Here is a 21309-nt window from a genome sequence, read left to right as displayed (position 1 = left end):
TATGGGCAGGAATGGGGGGGGGAGGAGGGTAATGACCAAGAGTGGGGGAAGGGGGTATGGTGACCTGCGGGCTTGGCCCGGGGGATGGGAGTAGGTGGTGTCATTAAATCTGGTCAAATTCTGGCCGGGTTTCCCATTAAAAAATGTTAAATGTATGAAATCAATCTTTCCTGGCCCTTGTGAGGAACTAATTTCCCGAACGGTGCTGAACTCTTCGAAAAAAAAATTTAAATCGTTCTTTTTTGATTTGTTCTGGAGAACAAATTGTGCCATGTGCCATGTGCCAACCTGGGCTAAAGGCTTGGGCCACCGTTTGTTTCCGTCGCATCTTCCCCTGACATGATGTCCCACTCCACGCCCGGCCCTCTTCAGCCCTTGTTCCCCCCCCCCCAACAAGGGCTGAAAAGGGCCGGGCGTGGGGAGGGACATCGTGTCAGGGGAAGATGCGACGGCTGCAACGGCTTTGTGTCCAACTGGAGATGGAGCTGCTGGAGCTGGAGATCGGGGGTAAGTAACCCTCGCCCCAGCCCCAGCCCCAACCCTAGCCCTAACTGGTTCTTCCACTCCAGGGCACACTTCCCAGGTGAAGGCAATGCATCATGACTGAATGAAGATAGAAGCGGAAAAACTAAAGTAGGAGATGATCTTTTGGGTCATTAACAGCACGCTTTTTTTGCGAAGAATTATCAGAAATGGTTTTGAGTCAGCACAAGCCTTTATGCTAACCCAGAGTCCAATAAATCACTTTTCATGGCCTTTATCAGCTGAGCATGTTTTGGGTACAAGCATGCTGGAATCTTCTGATTCCCTGCCTTCTTTCAAATGTTATTACCGAGGCCATGAGGTATTACTTTGAAATATTTCAAAGCAAATAGTTTGTTTAGCTTGACTTCCTGACTCATTCTGGAATACTTGCAAGAATATGTACTGAAAAATTTCCTCGGCTGTTATATCATCTGGGAAACAAAAGTGAGAGGGTTGTTTTTTGGTGTTTGATAATTCGCTAGTTTTACATAGTACAGTTTATGGCACGAGTCAATTTATTAACCGAACTCATGCTAAACCAAACTCTCTTAAACTCTTTCACCTGATCATTGTCAGGTGATAGACACAAACAGTTGGGGTAACTCAGCAGCTCTGGAGTGAAGGAATGGGTGATGTTTCGGGTCGAGACCCTCATTCAGATTTCTTCATCAGTCTGAAGAAGGGTCTCGATGCGAAACGTCACCCGTTCCTTCTCTCCAGAGATGCTGCCTGTTCCGCTGAGTTACTCCAGCGTTTTGTGTCTATCTTCGGTTTAAACCAGCATCTGCAGTTCCTTCCAGCACTGATTGTCAGGTGAGACTGGAACAGAGCACCGTTTTTAAATTTGATGAATCACAAGTTTTTAAATGAAAGATATCTTCATTTAATTGATCACGTGGCACCTTAACTGATATCACTCCACTCTCCTGAATTAATAGCATGCTGTTCAGCTAAGGTGTTGCGAATGCTCCAAATCCAGTCAGTTTCCATAAATGAACAAAAAATATTCAGCTGTTTGTGTTTTACATCAATCTGCCTTAAAATGAAAAATAAATTACTCTATTGTTTATATATTTGTAGCTGGAAGCCACAATGATTAAAAGATAAAACAAGTGCATTGTTCATGAAGGTTTACTCAGACCCATTACAACCAGGGGCGCCGTACGATGGCAGCTCCGCCGGCAGTCTGTTTGTTTTTTTCATCTTTTTTTAATTTTTAGTGTTTGTTAAAAGTTGGTTTTAATGTTCTCCAGTTTGTCTTATGTGGGGGGAGGGGATCGGGGGAAACTTTTTTTTAGGTTCTTACCTTGCCGGAGACCCGATTGATTTTCACATCGCATTCTCTGGGCTCTCTGCGGCCTTCCAACGATGGAGCTGGAGGCCTCCTCGGACTGACTTTGAGCCCCACCGCGGGGCACAGCCTTAACATCTGAGCTGATCCCTTGCCTGGGATCGCTCCAACCGCAGCCTACCGACTTACCATCAAGACCTCGCAGTCTCGGGAGAGTCGGGAGCTCCAATGTCGCGGAAGGTTCGACCAGCCCCGACGTGAGGTTCGATCGCCCGGCGCGGGGGTGCTTTTTATTTGTATGACTGACTTGGCAAATGAAATTCCTCATATGTTGCAAAATATACTTGGCAAATAAAGTACTATTCTGATTCTGATTCTGATTAGTTAAGTTAGCCCCAAGCACATTTTTAGCATTGAATTAATGAAAATGATGCTACTGTTCATTTAAATGCATTTGACTACATAAGTATTATGCAGGCTCCGATTTGATGAGACTTTAAACTTTAAACTCATCAATTGGTTCTTTATTTTCCTCGCTAGATTTTTGACCAATTTTCCCTTCCCTAATATTTTCTGTGACTATCATAGGAATTAAAATCTTATAAGAAAAATGGACTATTGTCTAAATTATATAAAGAACATTTTCCTTCTGTGGATTACCCGTGTTTTCCTACAGTTGCATTCCCATTAGGACCCGGATCTGGTTCAACCATGACAAGCCCTGGTTTACAGCAGAACTCGGACAGCTCCGCTAGTCTAAACATGAGGCTTACTGGAGCGGGGATGCAGACCTCTACAGGCAGGCCAAGTACAAGCTGAGAAGAGGAATCGGAGCTGCCAACGAAAAGTACTCTGAGAAGTTGAGGAGCAAGTTCTCAGCTAATGACTCCTCTTCAGTTTGGAAGGGCTTGCAAGAAATCACCAGCTACAAGAGGAAACCTCCCCACACCCTGGACAATTGTCAGCTGACCGACGACTTGAACGAGTTCTACTGCAGGTTCGATAAACAGAAACTTAACCCTGGTACCCCCTCCCCAACCACCATTTCACACCTATTAACAGCCTGACTCCAGTCTGCAAAGACTGGGCCCTCATCCATTACCCACCCCCTTTTTGCTGCCCTACATCAGTCTGGCCACTTCTCCATCACCAACAATAGAAATTGAGGAGGTGGAGAGGCTATGCAGAAGACAGAAAAGACGGAAATCTCCAGGACCGGACAATGTTTCCCCCTCTACCCTCAAGCTCTTTCCCGAACAACTGGCACCGGTCTACACAGACATTTTCATACAGTCCCTGCAAACCTGTGCTGTCTCTGCCTGCTTCACTATTGCTTCACGAAGTCTCCACTATTGGCCCTATACCCAAAAAGACAAGGATTACTGGTATTAATGACTACAGGCCTGTCGCACTGACCTCTGTAATCATGAAGACACTTGAAAGGCTTGTGCTGGCCCAGCTGGAAAATATCACAAACCCCCTGCTGAACCCTCTGCAGTTTGCATATCGGGCCAATAGATCAGTGGATGAAGCAGTCAACCTAGGCCTGCACTTCATCCTCCAGCACCTAGACTGCCAGGGCACCTATGCAACGATTTTGTTTGTTGATTTTCGCTCTGCATTCAACACCATTGTGCCAGAGCTACTACACTCCAAAATCTCCCAGTTGTCTGTGCCTGAACCCCTCTGTCAGTGGATCACCAACTTCCAGACAGACAGGAAGCAGCATGTGAGGCTGGGAAAGCACATCTCGGACCCACAGACCCTCAGCATAGGAGCACCGCAAGGCTGCGAACTCTCCCCTCTCCTTTACTCTCTCTACACCAACGACTGCACCTCCACAGACTTCGCTGTCAAACTTTTCAAGTTTGCGGATGACACAACCCTGATTGGACTGATCCAGCATGGGGAGGAATCTGCCTACAGACAGGAAGTGACACAGCTGGTGTCCTGGTGCCTTCGTAACAACCTGGGGCTCAATGCTCTTAAGACGGTGGAATTGATAGTAGACTTTAGGAGAGCTCCCCCCTCCCCTCACTCCACCCGCCATCAACAACACCACAGTCACATCTACGGATTCCTTTAAGTTCCTGGGAACCATCATCTCCAAGGACCTGAAATGGGGGGCCACCATCGACTCCACAGTTAAAAAGGCACAACAGATGATGTACTTCCTGCGGCAGCTGAGGAAACACAATCTGTCACAGGCAATGATGGTCTAATTCTATACGGCCATCGTAGAGTCTGTCCTCACCTTGTCCATCATGGTCTGGTTTGGTTCAGCCACCAAGCATGACATCCGGACGCTGCAGCGAATCGTCCGATCAGCAGAGAAGGTTGTTGGCTGCAACCTTCCCTCCATTGACGAACTGTACACTGCAAGGGCCAGGAAGCGAGCGGGTAAGATCATCTCTGACCCCTCTCACCCTGGCCACAAACTCTTTGAACCACTTCCCCCTGGAAGGCGACTCCGGACGATCAAAGCCACCACAGCCAGGCATAAAAACAGCTTTTTTCCACGAGCAGTAGCTACACTCAATAACCAAAAATCTGTAGCCTCCTTTTGCTCTGGTATTTTATTTCATTCACATATAATGTTTTATTCTTAATGTTTTAATGTTTTATTCTTAATAGTTTACTGTATGTCGTGTTGTTACTTGCGAGCAGAGCACCAAGGCAAATTTTGTGTATGTGTACATACTTGTCCAATAAACTTATTCATTCATTCAATGGATTAAAAAAATGATTCATCATAAACTGGGGAATATTTTCTATGTTAGTGAGAATTATCTGCAATCCTCAATGTTAAATGTATATTTGGCTCTTTTCATTTCAGTCTTTCGTTACTTCAATTAAATAAAATGCAACCTCATATAAATCACCAAATAATGGATCTAAGTGCCATGAAATCCCACTTGTCAACTCATCAAGATTATCTGCCTATTCTCTGAACAGATATACATTTCCAAGAGAAGATTTTACTAAACACATGGGATTATCAGCAAATGTTAAGATTATGTGCCTGCAGCAAATATAGGTAAGATTTGGGTCTTCTACCAACAAACTTAATCTCCTACATCCCCCAAAAATGAATAGTTTGATGCTTTGTAAGGCAACATAAAATTAAATATTCTCCAGCTACATCTCACTGGCAGATTAATTTAAATGCAGTCCAGGTAAGCTCCAGAGAGAGAGCAAACCTTTTGAATTTGGAGAATTTGATATGAAAAGTATTTCTGTCATTCATTTCACTTTGATATGAAAGGTAGACAAAAATGCTGGAGAAACTCAGCGGGTGAGGCAGCATCTATGGAGCGATGGAAATAGGCGATGTTTCCGGTCAAGACCCTTCTTAGTCTGAAGAAGGGTCTCGACTCGAAACGTCGCCTATTTCCTTTGCTCCATAGATGTTGCCTATCCTGCTGAGTTTCTCCAGCATTTTTGTCTACCTTCGATTTTCCCGCATCTGCAGTTCCTTCTTAAACACTTTGATATGAAAAGTAATGTTGTCATGCAATTGGACCCACATAAAATGGCACAGTCCACTCAGAAGCAAGATGATTATATTCAATGGTAATTTTGCATAAGAAAAGGATTTCAATATCCAAAATAAAATATCCACTTCCTCTGTCAGTTCATCTACATATCTGCAAATGTTTTAGTAATTTCTTTATGGGAGTAACACATTTATTTCAAACTAGACTAAGTGGGACCCGTTCGGTCTCAGTCACACGGGAGGCCTGGTCCCCCCAAGGCAACCCATTCCCCAACGCAATATTCCACCACTCACAGGGGGGGGTCATCACTGCTGCTGTCTCTGTTTGTTGTCGTTCTCCTGACTGAGATCAGATTGTTTTGCCAATATCTTTAAATGGTTAGAAGCAAGTAAAGAGGCAATGGCTGAACCTTTAACATGATTGTCTCAGTGAATATGTCTCACATATTAACTTGGTTCTGTTTCTTCTGCCACCACTTTGACTGGGATTACTCCTTCCTCTGCCAATGTGGGATAACTTTAATGCTTGGACATGTGGAAAGCAGAATATTGGAGGGTGGTGTGGGGTAGTAGGGATGGGAGGGGGAGTTGTGGTTAGCGCTGCTTCTTGTGACGATGGGGATGAAAGCAGACATGGAAGTAGGGAATCTCATTAAAATGTGTCTTATTCTTTTCCATCCTCGTTGCATGCAGCTCCTATATAAACCAGAAAAAAAATCATATAACAGCTACTCCACTAGAAGAGCAGGGACTGAATACTCTGCCCTAGCTTTGTAGAAGCCACAGGCCATTTATCATATACAAGAAAAGAGTAAATATATATACAGTATAGTCACATTAAGGCATGTACCTTCTGTTATGATATAGTCACGCCCAGTTTACGAACACCCGAACAATGGACACCCTGTACATATGTGAGCGAATGTTTGGGAGACTGGCAGGAGATGGATCTGTTAACAGGCTGTTGAGGGGCTACAGGCAACGTACTGGGAAGGGAACGATGCATTTCCACATGCCTTCTCTCCACAACAACCAATCCCCACCTTGAGCCACAACGATTAATGATGTCTGGGTCAAGCTGACCAGTGCTGGGTGCGCTGAGTAGACTCACACATTCACTCACTTACAAACACATCTGCAAAAATACTTTCCGATGGTCTGCATTTTAATGCAGTTGATTTTGAATCATGAGTCAAAAGTCAAGAGTGTTTAATTGTCATAAGCACCGGGAATGGAACAATGAAATTCTTACATACTGCAGCTTAATAGGCCCATTAACACAATAAGACACATTAATATACAAAAATTATATGACAAATTAATGATCAATGATGCTAGGCAAGAGCGGAACACGCTATAAAAACATGGAGGGGACGGGGGCCACAATTTTTTGGTGGCCACGCGCGCATGCGCACACAAACGCGTGCGAGGCTTCGGAGGCTCAATCCAGCGTTAAATGCAGCTCAACTCTGCCTGTCTCACCGGGTTAACTATTGCCCTGTCTGGACTGATGGGACACAAGCGCTGCTTCTCCGCGCTGGCCATATTTCCCGCAAGTCCAGCAAGGGTTGTAAGGTCACCTGGCGGGACAGGCAGAGTTAGCTGGGTTTAGCGCTGTTTCTCTGCGCTGGCCCGTCTGACTGCCGACAAAAGATCCTATAGCGGAGGATCTTTGCTGCCGACCTCTCTGGCCACTTGGGTGGGTGGGTGGGTACTCGGGAGGTGACAGGACAGCGCCGGAGACCCGGCCGGGAACATCTTGGCTGCGGATGAAGCGCAGGTCTGTGCCACGTCTCCCTCCTCCAATCACCGCGCTCTATCCTCAGTCCCATCCCCCCCTCCCCCACTCCTCCCTCCCCCAATCATCGCGCTGAATCATGTCCCACCCCCATTGACTGCCGACCGACGTCTCTCTCCTCCAATCGGCGCCGTCGGTCACTGGATTTTAAAATCCGGATTACAAAAACTTGGGGGGGATGTCCCCCACCTCGCAAAACATGGAGGGGACATGTCCCCTCTGGCCCCCCCAGGTTTTCCGCCCTGATGCTAGGTAATCAGACCACGATCATGCAAAACCACAGTCTGCAGTGCAACCAAAAACAAGGTCAAAAGGAGATCATAGTTGCTGAGGTAGGATTGTAGTTAGTGTTGTGCAGTGTTCAAGAGCTGATGGTTGTTGGGAAGAAGCTGTTCTTGAATTTGGAAATCACTGTTTTCTGGCTCTGGTACATTCTTCCCGAAGATAATAGTGAGATAGTCAGGATGTTGTAGGTCTTTGATGATTTGAGGCAGCATATACAGTGGGGAAGTCAGAACCTGATAGACCCAACAATGTCCATCACTTTCTGTGGCCTCCTTCGTTCCTGGGCTTTCCAAATGTTCAACCTCATGAAGGATCTTCTGATATCGGTCTCAGTGACCGAGATTATGGTAGGGGAGGTCAAAGTAGGTACATTAACATTCTCCCTTTTGAAGCGAGCAAAGAAAGTATTGAACTGGTCTGGAAGTGATGCATCGTTGTAACTTGAGCTACTCCTTGGTTCGGCCTTCTCAGAAATAATGTCGTGCAAGTCCTGCCATAGCTGCTGAACATCAATATATGATCCTCCAGTTGAGACCAAAAGTATTTCTTCACTTTCCCAATAATCATCTTGAGGCAGTACGTGGACTTCTTACGTGACTCTGTATTGCCAAACTTGAATAGCTGAGATAAGCACATTGCGGACCTCTTCGTTCATTCAAGGCTTCTGGCTAGGAAGCATCCGGATGGTCTTATAGGAACATATTTCTCTACACATTACCTTCTAAAGTCAGTAATAGCCATGGAGTTTCCATTCATGTCTATTGCTGAAACATTAAACATCACCCAGTGTACTGATGGCAAGCATTTGCAAAGTTATATCTCTGCCTCCCTTGACCAGCTCTGTGCCATATATAGATTTGATCTGAGATCTGGTAAGTGCCTGGAATGCTGCTAGGGTGGTGGTGGAGGCAGATATGATAGTGGTGTTTGAGAGGCTTTTAAATAGGCACAAAGATATGCAGAGAATTGAGGGATACGGATCATGTGCAGACAGATGAGATCAGCTTTTCTTGGTATCATGTTTGGCACATACATTGTGGGCCGAAGGGCCTGTTCTTTTGCTATACTGTTCAATGTCTATTGTGAAAGTGACAGATTCTACTTTAAATATACTTAGCCATTAGGTGTTTTAGCAAGTTCTAAGATCATGAAAGGTGCTATACGGTCTTTCAATTTATTTGCCCCTATAATCAGATTATTACATCTCTTTTAGATTTCAATCAGTCTTTATCAAAATCACAAATGACATGTTCCATCATTTGTACCTCCTGGTCGGCCTAGGTCAGGGTTGAGGATATTGTTTATAAGGACAGCACAAGTTAAGGCAAAGTGATTTGTTCCTACCAGCAGGCCCAGCATTGAGATCGAGGATGTTGTGTAATGTCCCTGGCAAATAGGATTAGGGAGAATTCCAAAGCATTTCACAAGTATATTTAAAGCATGAGGATAGCTTGGAAAATGGTAGTCCACTCAAGGACAAAGGAAGGAGGGATCTATGCCTGGAGCCAGAGGAACTGGGCTGGGTGCAATGGTATTCATGGAGGAAATGGATGATGGAGGGTGTGGGATCGGTATGTTGATATTGTAGGGCATGTCAATATTAAGAAGGGAGAGTTTTTGGATCTCTTGAAAAATATTGTTGGTTAAATCCCCAGGGCCTCGACAGCTACAGGAGAGAGTTTTGAAAAATTATCACTAACGCATCCACTATTTCTGCGGCTACTTCCTTAAGTACTCTGGGATGCAACCTATCTGGCCCTGGGGGTTTATCGGCCTTTAATCCGTTCAATTTACCTAACACCACTTCCCGGCTAACCTGGATTTCACTCGTTCCTCCATCTCATTTAACCCCCGGTTCCTTGCTATTTCCGGCAGATTATTTATGTCTTCCTTAGTGAAGACAGAACCAAAGTAGTTATTCAATTGGTCTGCCATGTCCTTGTTCCCCATGATCAATTCGCCTGTTTCTGACTGCCAGGGACCTACATTTGTTTTAACTAATCTTTTCCTCTTCACATATCTATAAAAACTTTTGCAGTCAGTTTTTACGTTCCCTGCCAGTTTTCTTTCATAATCTATTTTCCCTTTCCTAATTAAGCCTTTTGTCTTCCTCTGCTGGACTCTGAATTTCTCCCAGTCCTCTGGTAGGCTGCTTTTTCTGGCTAATTTGTACGCTTCATCTTTCGTTTTGATACTATCCCTGATTTCCCTTGTTATCCACGGATGCACTACCTTCCCTGATTTATTCTTTTGCCAAACTGGGATGAACAATTGTTGTAGTTGTAGTGGGCCATTTTCAGAGAGGCAGCAACAGATGACAGTGGCATCAACCTCCAAGAATACACAGAATCCGTCATCGGATACATCAATAATTGCATTGATGATGTAACGGTGGTCAAAACCGTCAGGAGGCGTGCCAATCAGAAACCTTGGCTAACTGGGGAAGTGTGTTCCCTACTGAGAATCCGGAATGCTGCATTAAAATCTGGGGACAACGCAGCATACAAACTGGCAAGGAGTAACCTATCCCGGGGGATCAGGGAAGCGAAGAGATTGACAAAAACTTAATAGCCACTTCGCAAATGACAAAGACACACGTCGCTTGTGGCAGGGATTTCATACCATCACTGACTACAAGCCCCCCACACCCCCCCCCCCCCCCGCTGCGGATATGCCAAAACGACACCTCTCTACCAGATGAACTGAACGAGTTCTACGCACGGTTTGAGGTTAAAAACAGCACCCAGACATGTGCACTACTGCCATCTCCCAGTGACCAGTCACTCAGGCTGTCCGCAGCCGGAGTTAAAAAGGCCTTTGCCAGCATCAATCCACGCAAAGCTGCAGGGCCGGACAACATTCCTGGATGCATTTTAAGAGACTGCGCCGAGCAACTGAAAGATGTCTTCACAGACATTTTTAACATCTCACTCAGCCAGGCAGTAGTGCCCAACTGTCTTAAGAGTGCCACCATCGTCCCTGTCCCGAAGAAACCAAACCCAGCCTGCCATAATGACTTTCGACCAGTGGCTCTAACACCCATAGTAATGAAGTGTTTTGAGCGACTGGTTATGCAGCATATCAAAAATAGTCTACTTGCGACCTAGACCCACTGCAATTCGCCTACAGAGCCAACCGATCCACAGAGGACGCAGTCTCAACAACACTGAACCTCGTACTGTCACACCTTGATCGGAAAAATACTTATGCCAAGATCCTCTTCATAGACTTCAGCTCTGCTTTTAACACAATCATTCCGCAGCAGCTGGTGGAGAAGTTGGAGCTATTGGGGGTTGATGCTGGCACATGTAACTGGGTCCTGAACTTTCTATCGCAACGGCAGCAGACAGTCAGGGTGGGCAGTAGGACATCAAAAACCATAGCCGTGAGCACTGGCTCGCCCCAAGGCTGTGTCCTAAGCCCCCTGCTGTTTAGTCTGCTTACACACGACTGTACTGCTAGACTTAACAACAACTTCATCAACAAGTTAGCTGATGACACAACAGTGGTGGGTCTCATCAGTGACAATGATGAGTCGGCGTACAGGATGGAGGTGGAGCTGCTCACAGGATGGTGCAAATCCCACAACCTCATTCTCAACGTGGGAAAAACTAAGGAGATGGTGGTTGACTTCAGGAGGGCGGGAAAACAACACCATACACTTCTGCACATCGATGGAGCTGATGTGGAAAGGGTCAGCAGCGTGAAGTTCCTAGGACTTCACCTGTCAGATGACCTGACGTCCACGAACAACACCACAGCACTGGTCAAGAGAGCCCAGCAGAGACTACACCCTCTCCGAAGACTACAGAAAGCAGGTCTCCCCACTACACACCTACAAACTTTTTATAGGGGGACACTCGAGAGCACATTAACCTACGGCATCACTTCCTGGTTAAGGGAGCTGCAAGGCGTACGAACGGCACCAACTAGACAGGATTGTGAAGACCGCCAGCAGGATTATTGGTGCTCCACTCCCTTTCCTGCCGGACATATACAGGAAGAGATGTATCAGCAGAGCCATCTCCATCATCAAAGACCCCTACCACCCATCGCATCGCATATTCTCCATCCTGCCATCTGGGAAGAGGTACAGGAGCATTAGCTGCAAAACCAGCAGGATGCTCCTCAGCTTCTTCCCGCAGGCTATAAGACTGATAAACGGACTTTGCCCCCTGCCAAAGTATCGCGCACCAACCACCAACCTGGACACACTGCAGCAGAGCCACTGTCGTGCCGCTGCCGATCGGAACGCCTGTTGATGTTTAGTAGAGAGTAGAGTGTTTAATTTGTTCATGATATATGTATTTTTATTTCTATTTATATTTTACTGCACAATGAATGGACATTGGTTGAGCAACGTTTTGTTGTTTCCTCTGGGTATGTGAGTACTCAGGAAAACGACAATAAAGATATATTATACTATACTATACTATAGTTCATCCATGCAGTTTTTAAATGCCTTCCATTGCATATCCACCGTCAACCCTTTAAGAATCAATTGCCAGTCTATCTTGGCCAATTTACGTCTCATACCCTCAAAGTCACCTTTCTTTAAGTTCAGGACCCTTGTTTCTGAATTAACAATGTCACTCTCCATCCTAATGAAGAACTCAACCATATTATGGTCACTCTTGCCCAAGGGGCCATGCACAACAATACTGCGAACTAACCCTTCCTCATTACTCAATACCCAGTCTAGAATAGCCTTCACTCTCGTTGGTTCCTCTACATTTCAGCATCTGCAGTTCCTTGTGTTTTTTATTAATCTGTCTTTGGCAAAGGTATGCATAGCAATACTCCCGTGAAGTACCCTACCACATTTTATAAAGTTAAAGAGGCTATATTAATGTAAGTCATTGCTGCTTAAACCTTTTAAATGATCGCCACATTTTGAGCTTGCTAATTTCTTTTGACAATTAAGAGCGGCGTGTCGAATTGCTCGAAGTTCACAAAACGTGACCTAAATAAAAGGTGTTTCAACATTAGAATAAATTGCCACGATGCGGCGTAGTGGCTGGAAATCTTGCCCACCTAAATCAATAGTTCTGAAAAGCTGCAGCAAGCGACACTCGGGTCTGCTCGAACTGCCAGTGAAGAACACGAATGGCACTAGATTTAGACCAGAGGTGCCTTTTAGAACATGTTTTGTTTCCGACAGCCATTTCAGGAAGAATAATATTAAGATGTTCCATTGTGGTTACTGAGATGTAATTAGAAATCGCTTGGCGTAAATACGACTGAGCATGTACCTCGTCGATCCTCCCGCTTGCTTCAAAGGGAGTTTTCTGCCTAGTGTAAGGATTGCCAGCGTTGAATAGACCTTTGAAGATACATCGCCGATCATTTGTACACGAGAGGGGGTGGTTGCCGTTTCTTTTAGTGCGATTTATTGAGGAAGGCAGCAGGTGCACAGATGGGAGAATGGATCGCCTTTTCTTCCGAGCAGATCGAGGTACCGCTGGTATTTACCAATGTACGCGCGCATGTCCATACACCATACCTGCAATCTGTTGCAGCAGAACTGCTTCCCTTCTCTAAGTATGATTATTTACTGACAAAATAGTACTATTGTGCTAACCGGGATGAGATGTTCGTATCCTTCACAATTTATGCATGCACTAAGCGAGCCACTAAACACAACTTTCTGTCAGGAATGTATGACAGTTGTGGTGTTTGCTTTAGTAAGAATGCTTTGTTAAACACAAATCGGATGCGGAGCACAGGGCCACCCGTTTTATTTCCTCAGCTGGGTTTGCAATGGACTATTTTAACAGTTTTTTGTGCATTCCACGGGGTTCTCACGAAACACTCGCTGTATTTGGCACGCGGTTATGTTAGATACAGTTGGAGAAACTATCGCAGTGTATTACAAAACGTGACATGTAAAGCCCAGCGTTGTACCGGGCGCTGAACTCTAATGATTTCTGCCGTTTCACAATCATTGTGAATATACCATGCAAACTAACATGCTGTCCCTTGAAACGGGGGTCCATGTCATAATCAATGCAATTACATAAACGACCCATCATTTTCAGAATTAATAACCCAGCGAATATGGACATGGACCATGTTAGTAAACGGAAGGATTTTCAAAATAGGAATTTCTGACATGGTTAAAAAGGCGAGAAATTATGACATAGTACACTTTGGCTGTAGCTAAGAAGGTTTATCAAAAATGAGAGAAATCTTTAAAATATCTTGGCCTGGGCTCATTAATTGCATCGATTTTGCAAAGGAATAAAATTCTGTCCGGAAGCGTCATGTTCTCAAATCTGTTCAGTGCAGAAGGACCAATAGTTTGGCGACGTCTCCTAATGGGATGCCAATTGCATCACCTCATGGTCCACATAGCACCCAGGACCAACTGCATCACCTGGTCTTCCAGAAAGTCTGTAATGTGAAAGTCAGTACTCTCGGGGGATGGGATATACAAGAGACTGGTAGAAAAGACACCGAACAGACTGTAACGCCCTTGCGGTGACATGGAAATTGGATTTGGCAAAGTATTGGCAACATTTTATTTGGACGCGTAGTAATGTTTCTTTAAAGCGTGTATATGTTGGTTGGATCGGCCAGAGTTTTGAAAGCTTAGCTTGTATCCTCACATAGGATTATATCTAAAGGTATTGCATGTTTGACAATCTGTTGCTGATTGGTTGACCAAGTCACATTTGCTAGATTATGTCGATCAGTTAAATGAGTTGAAAACATCGAGGCACTGTTCCAGTTGTTTGGGGAAGTTTTACGTGTCACTTATTGGTTTCATGTTGTCACTGTGTGTTTGAACTTCAATGTCAATGTTACGTTAACAGGTTAAAGTATGTATAACCTTTTAACACTGAACGTTTGCTCTTTTTGGATCGAGGGTCGCGATGTGGACGATCTCATCATGGACTCAAGGAATTGATTACGAGAAAGAGAACATTTGGGGAATATTCCTTTCAACTGTCCTGGAGCATGGACAGTGAGACCACGTCCACTTTGCTGCCAGCTTTGGGGCCGGCCCGCCACGGTGTAACGATGGAGCAGAAAACCACCTTCGCTTTCGTTATTTTCCTTTTCATCGTCTTGGGAATCCTCGTCATAAGGTGCTTCAGGATCCTCCTGGATCCGTACAGGAGCATGCCCACGTCTACTTGGGCGGACGGGCTGGACGGATTGGAGAAAGGACAGTTCGACTATGCATTGGCCTGAGAGGGAACTTATGGTGAAGATGACTGATGGATTCCAGATAGGCAGCTATCTGCCCAACTCTCCTACCGCAAGCAAGCTTTGCCATTGGAACCTTTCACGAGATGTGGGCTGCGAAATGTCTTCAAACGAAAATGATATAAGACTCGAAACGCTTCATTGGTACGGCACAGTTATGACTGACTATTTGACTAGAAGAGCGGTGCACCATCAACCGTAACATTCACGTTTTGAAACCTGGACATAAATCTTTGATTCTCCTCTGCAGTCACATTATTATTGCCTTTCTAGCGCCGGGAACAATTATGGATCTGAAAACATTGTTGGGTGTCAGTATGTGCTGCATTCTGCAAGACTAAATGATAATCTCATTGCCATTTGCAAATATCTGGGGCGAGGGATCCACAACTAAACTCTGTAGAATAAAGTTCTGTAGAATAAATGCGAGGCAATTCGAAAAGATTGGCGCGCATTCTAGAGAAGCATTTTTTTCGGATTTGAACTATTTACATCAAATCTTAATGATTACATTTGACGTAATTTAGTCTTTCTTTCAGAAGCCTCTTTAATCTTTACGACAGGTAAATTGTGACAAAGCTTTCAATCTGATCTAGGAGTTATGCACCACTTTATGAAATGAAAGGACAATTTTATTTCAGTAGGTCGACCTTGTTTTTTTCCCATGAAACAATATGCATTAAAAAAAACTAACATCTAAAGCTCAAAGTATGTAGATTGCCTCTTGTTTCTGATCTCCGGGCACAGAAACACATCACATCCATCCAAGCTGAGAATCGCAAACATCCCATTGAGTTTTTCCAGACACGCGATGCTGGAGTAACTCCGCGGGTTAGGCAGCATCTCTGGAGAAAATGAAGGGTGACGTTTCGGGTTGAGACTCTTCTTCAGACTCTCAGTTACCTGTTCCTTTTCTCCAGAGATGTTGCCTGACCCGCGGAGTTACTCCAGCATTTTGTCTATACGGTGTAAACCAACACCTGCAGTTCCTTCCTACACAATTTGGGGCCCTTCCCGTTTACAGACGATGGAGAATAGCCAAACTCTGCAATCTACCAGATTGGCAGCGAGATTTTTTAAATATAATTCTTGATCCAACTGAAATCATTCTGCCAAGTAGCCCTCAGGTTATTCATAGTAAAACTGTAAGAATTACACCCTTGATGACATGTTTAAACCTTCAATGTTTTAGATGTATGGTCAACCATCAACCATGCCCTAAAATATAATAAGGTTTAGTACTGGTTTACTAGATTTATCATACAAATTTATTTGTACTGATATTCCATTGTAGTCCATTCTCTTGGAATTACTTTGAGTCCAGGGGGACCTTGCAACACACCATCACTACCGACCTGATATCCAACCCTACGACCCCAAGAAGCCAATGGCTAACTAACAAAAGGAAAATTGACAGAACAAACAATGTCACATGAGGTGTGAACGTGTATAACTGTGAACAATACTACTATAAATAATATGTAGAATGGGCTTCCATAATATGATGGATATTGAAATATCTCACACAAGTAATTCTCACACAAGCAATGGAGATTTTTGTTTGTGATGATCTGTCCAACTTCACTTAATGTATCTATATTTGTTGATAAAATATTATGTAACCATTCAATTAGGCAAATAGCATTTTTTTCCCTTCAAATTATTACATGATGAATGTGGTGGTGTTTTAATATTAGCAGATGAATATAAAATGATGGTTGAAATGATTATATGTTCAAAAGGTGTCAGGTTTTCCTCCAGGTCTTTTTTTAACTCTTCTGTGTCTCTTACAACTATAGCTATTGAGATTCCAATGGAGTTGGGAAATGAAAAAAATTGTGCTGGCTTCCTGTTACATTAGTTTGATTGCTTAAGACTGTTAAGAGTATTGTATAATAAATGTTAGAATGCGGATAATCTATCCAACTGATATAAAAAGGTACGATGGATAATTTACATATAATTACAAGGTATGACTCCTCAGTGCACCTAATGACTAATGGTGCTGCACAGACAACTAGTCAGCCACTTGTAAGCATTGCAGCCAATTTTCTGTCCATATGTTTAAATAAGACATTGATTATAATAGGAAAAATCTAAATCAGTTAATGAACAAACTACTTTTCTTTTATTCCATTGTCTGAAAAAGGGTTTCAAACCAAAACGTTGCCTATTTCCTTCGCACCATAGATGCTGCCTCACCCTCTGAGTTTCTCCAGCATTTTTGTTTACCTTCTTTTATTCCATATTTTCTTTAGCATTTGCAATGCACAGAGGACCAAATATATAAGAAAACTCATGTTCTTGCATGATATTCTACAACTGAAAATCTCTTTTACATATTAAATAAAATCTTAAAACATTGGAGACACTCAGTGGGTTGGAGCATCTGTGTAAAGAGAAAAGCTGAATAAATGCTTGACAATTTTACATCAGAACTGCTCGGTTCTGATATGATTTGTGTCTTGTTAATTGAGGTTGTTGAATTCATTACTGTGTCCCAAGGGCTGGAACATGCCAAGGTGGAAGATGATATGCTATTCCTTAAACTTATATTCAGCTCCTTTTCCCTTAATATAGCTGCCCCTCCACTCCTGTGCTATAGATAATAGGGTCCTCAATAACATACGCTCTATTTTCCACACTTCTACTCTCAATCATTCTCCAGCCACCCAGAGCAAAAATATGGTTCCCCACATTCTCACCTTCAACGTCCACTTATATACTCAACAGATCGCCGAATATAAAAACGTGATGCCACCACCAGACATATCTTTCCTTCCCTCTCCTCTCACCATTCTAGGGAGACTGCTTTCATTGCGAATCCGTGGCTAGCCTTTCCATTTTCACCAACGATTCCCTTTCTGATGGCACTTTGCTATGCAACGCTAGCCCTTTTCCATCATTTTCTCCTCTTACTGCTCATATTAGCAGCTTTTTGCCTTTCCTAAATATGAATATCCATAGTAAAAGGAGGATGGATATGCTGATCATTACAGCATAATGTAAGGGACATGAAACATGAGGTTTGTAAGGAGGGCAGTGGAACAGAAAATGGCAGTTAAGAGACATTATAATGAGGGGTATAGTTTCTGTTACCTTTAGCCACGACTGAGAGTGATCCACGTGTCATGGATCATGCAAGAAAAGGCAAAGATGCAGGGGAACATCAAGGGTAATGAAACCCAAGCACGTCCAAATGTCAAACTCAAAGGAACCGCAACTTCATCTTTCTGTCCAGTCTAGCCATCTTTATTCACCACTTGCCAGCTGTTCGTCAATTACAGACTGGAAACTATTTTATTATGCTAATTTAATTCATTTTTTCATTGTTAATCTCCAATATCAGGGACGACTTACTTAAACCTATCCATGTTTTCCAGAGATGTAGCAGGACCCACTGAGTTACTCCAGCACCTTCTCTCCCTTTATGAAGTCTGATGTAGCTGATGTAGCCATACAATGCAGAGGTGAAGGCAGAGTGGGTAGGAGGACTGTTTAGATAGTGATATCCTCCATTTGTCACTTAGCGTTCCTTGTGTTCCCAACAAAAAGACGATGTTATCAGTATGTACCAAATGGTCCATTTCCACCCTGCCAGGAATTCAAATAAATCAGTGGATAGGTCACATTTCAAAGGAGGCTTTGAGAACATCCCTGAGTGTTAAAGATTAAAGGGCATAGCTTTAAGGTGAGTGTTGCAAAGTTTAAAGAAGATGTGCAGGGCAAGTATTATTACACAAAGAGCGGTAGGTGCCTGAACACACTACCAAGCCTGGTGGTGGAGGCAGATACAATTACGGTGTTTAAGAGGCTTTTGAATAGGCACATGCATAAGCAGGGAATAGAGAAATAAGAATCATGTACAGGCAAAGGAGATTATTTTAATTTAGCATTGTGTTTGGTATGAACAATGTGGGCTGAAGAGCCTGTTTCTGTGATGCACTGTTGTATGTTTTATGTTATGTATTCTATCTCTTTCCTTGTCTATCCAGTAATCTTCACTGTGCTGAAGTTTGTATTGTGACTTTGAATGAGCCATATGGAATTTGGAGTTGTAGGCGTAAAAATGTACCGTGACAATAGGCGTTCCAAAAGAATCTCTTGGAAGAATCTCAATGAACTCAAAGTATATTAGGGTTTCATACTCTTTAAGCACAATAATTACAGCAAGTGAATGAATATAGTTATAATTACTTTCAATAGATGTAATGACATAGTTTACTACAACACTTTGTGCCTAAACTAAAGCTAAGTGCTGGAGTAACACATTGGGTCAGACAACATCTCTGGAGAAAATGGATAGACAATGTTTCAGGTTTGGACCCTTCTTCAGACTGATTGTAGTAAGGGAGTGAAAACAGGATGAGAGGTGGCCAAAACAAAGAGGTGGATATGTGTGAGGGGATTTGATTGGCAGATGGATGGAGCAAGTGACAAAGGCTTTAAATGAAAATTAGACAAAAGGATGTCAGATAAGGATAGGACTAGTAAAATGTAAAGACATAGGAAAGGATATTGGTGGAAGGGAATGGGCAGGGGTCTGTGGAAAGGGGATGGGATAGTGGGGGAAATAAGTGCGCTCTGGGCTAGAGGTGTGGCAGAGGAAAGAGAGAGGATGTAGGGCGAGTATTACTTAAAACTGGAGAATTCAATGTTCGTTCCATTGGGTTGTAAGTTATGCAAGCGGAATATAAGGTGCTGTTTCTCCAGTTAAAGAAATGTAAGCAAGTGGTTCCATAGAATTACATGTGATAATAAGAGCACATCTTAACTGACAACAAGTATGTAAAAAAGAAACTGCAGATGCTGGTTTACACCGAAGCTAGACACAAAATGCTGGAGTAACTCAGTGAGAGGCAGCATCCCTGGAGAAAAGGAATTGGTGACGTTTCAGGTTGAGACCCTTTATCAGACTGCCAACACCTCTGCATATTCAAACAGCTTTGTTGGAAAGCCAAATAACTAAAACAGCCTTATTTTACCACTGTGTTATGAGATGACTCTCCCTGCAAATAATGGTGGCTCTTCATGCAGCTCTCCTTCTCGTGGATTGAAGACTGTTTCCACCAAAGTCCTGATTAATATTGGCATTCAAGACCTCACGCCTGCAATAGAATACAAGTGATGACAGTTAGCTTCCGGTCATGACAGCCGAAGTTTAGTCTGCCAATTATTGTGATTACATCTGGGAATGTTCAAGAGTTTTTGAAATGGAGGACCGCTGATATTCCAAAGGATTGCAGGGTTGGAGAAGAATACAGGCATTAGCAGGGATAAGACTTGTATTGAATTGAATTGAATCCCTTTATCGTCATTCAGACCTTACGGTCTGAACGAAATTTCGTGCCTGCAGTCATACATACATCATACAATAATAAACAACAGTAAACACAAATTAACATCCACTACAGTGAGTCCACCAAGCACCTCCTCACTGTGGTGGAGGCAAAAAAATCTTAGGGTTACTGTCTCTTCCCTCCTCTTCTCCCTCTGCGCTGAGGCGATTCCCCACCGGGCGATGGCACAACAGTCTCGCGGCTCACCGAACCCCGCAACGGGCCGGCTCAAACACCGCGGCCCGGGGGTGGTCGAAGCTGCCTCCCTCCAGTCCAGCATACGCAGCCGCTGGCCGGCGGCTGAACCCAGGACTCAGGTCACCGCCGCCAGAACGCCGTCCCAGCCACCGGAGCACCGTTCCAGCCCCGAGCCGGATCGCACTCACGTGAGTGCCGTTCCTCCCTCGGGCTGGGCCACTCCGACGGGAGTGCCGTTCTCCCTCGGGCTGGGCCACTCTGACGGGAGTGCCGTTCCTCCCTCGGGCTGGGCCACTCCGACGGGAGTGCCGTTCCTCCCTCGGGCTGGGCCACTCTGACGGGAGTGCCGTTCCTCCCTCGGGCTGGGCCACTCCGACGGGAGTGCCGTTCCTCCCTCGGGCTGGGCCACTCTGACGGGAGTGCCACAGCCCCTCGCGGGAGAGTCTCGGCCCCTCGCCAGGCCGTCCTCACGGGAGCGCAGCTCCAGCCCCGGGCTGGGCCGCCCTCACGGGAGCGAGCCCAGGGCAAGTCCTGACAGGCTGCCTCCGGAGTCCCGAGGCCGCCAGCTCCGCCATTAGGCCTCAGCGCAGACGGAGGCAGAGAGGGGGGATACGACGAAAAAGTCGTATTCCCCCCAAGGGAGAGACAGCAGACCCCGTTTCGACCCCCCTCCCCCCCCCACCACATAAACACAACCTAAAAACCAAAAACGCAACTACACAAAACGAAAAAGTAAAGACAAACGGACTGCAGGCGAGCCGCAGCTGTTCCCAGCGCCGCCACTTCCGGTAGTGCAGACCATTGCAGACAAAAGCAAAAATAAGTAGTTTTAGATTGAATATTGTAATATTTGATTTCTTACCCATGAATCCTATTACATATTTCAGCCCCTATAAAAATTATATTCCAGTAATTTCAGAATTTAAAGCAGATATACTGTAGTGAAAATTTATATGCATTCTATAACAGGTTTTTATAGTGAAAGATAGCATTTGTCTTGCAGCTTGCTGCATCCCATGTGCAATAACTGTCGTTTTAGATTATAAGGAACATCAGTTTTATTCCAAGATGTCTGGTAAATGAATGGAATAGCCATGGTCTCTTCTATAACATAGAAACATAGAAACATAGAAAGTAGGTGCGAGAGTAGACCACCAGGTCCGTC

At 44.3% G+C, this 21309-nt stretch overlaps 1 protein-coding gene across 1 annotated transcript; it reads left to right on the top strand.

Annotated features, from left to right (window-relative positions):
* The first annotated feature begins 443 nt into the window (after positions 1 to 443).
* On the top strand, positions 444 to 14592 carry ctxn3 (cortexin 3). Its single transcript, XM_033018784.1, has 2 exons — positions 444 to 507; positions 14264 to 14592. Exons 1-2 carry the CDS (start codon positions 444 to 446, stop codon positions 14590 to 14592), a joined length of 393 nt encoding a protein of 130 aa, XP_032874675.1.
* Positions 14593 to 21309: the final 6717 nt, after the last annotated feature.

This window comes from Amblyraja radiata, chromosome 3 (assembly GCF_010909765.2).
Source record: "Amblyraja radiata isolate CabotCenter1 chromosome 3, sAmbRad1.1.pri, whole genome shotgun sequence".
Classification (NCBI taxonomy): domain Eukaryota; kingdom Metazoa; phylum Chordata; class Chondrichthyes; order Rajiformes; family Rajidae; genus Amblyraja; species Amblyraja radiata.
Note: the sequence above shows the minus strand (reverse complement) of the source record. Positions and strands in the feature narration are given on the sequence as shown.

Bases quoted from the DNA above. Each gene is read 5' to 3' on its own strand.
- ctxn3 (XM_033018784.1), top strand. From the start codon at position 444: ATGCGACGGCTGCAACGGCTTTGTGTCCAACTGGAGATGGAGCTGCTG. The intron at 508-14,263 runs GTAAGTAACCCT...TTTTGGATCGAG, and splicing joins GCTGGAGCTGGAGATCGGGG to GGTCGCGATGTGGACGATCT.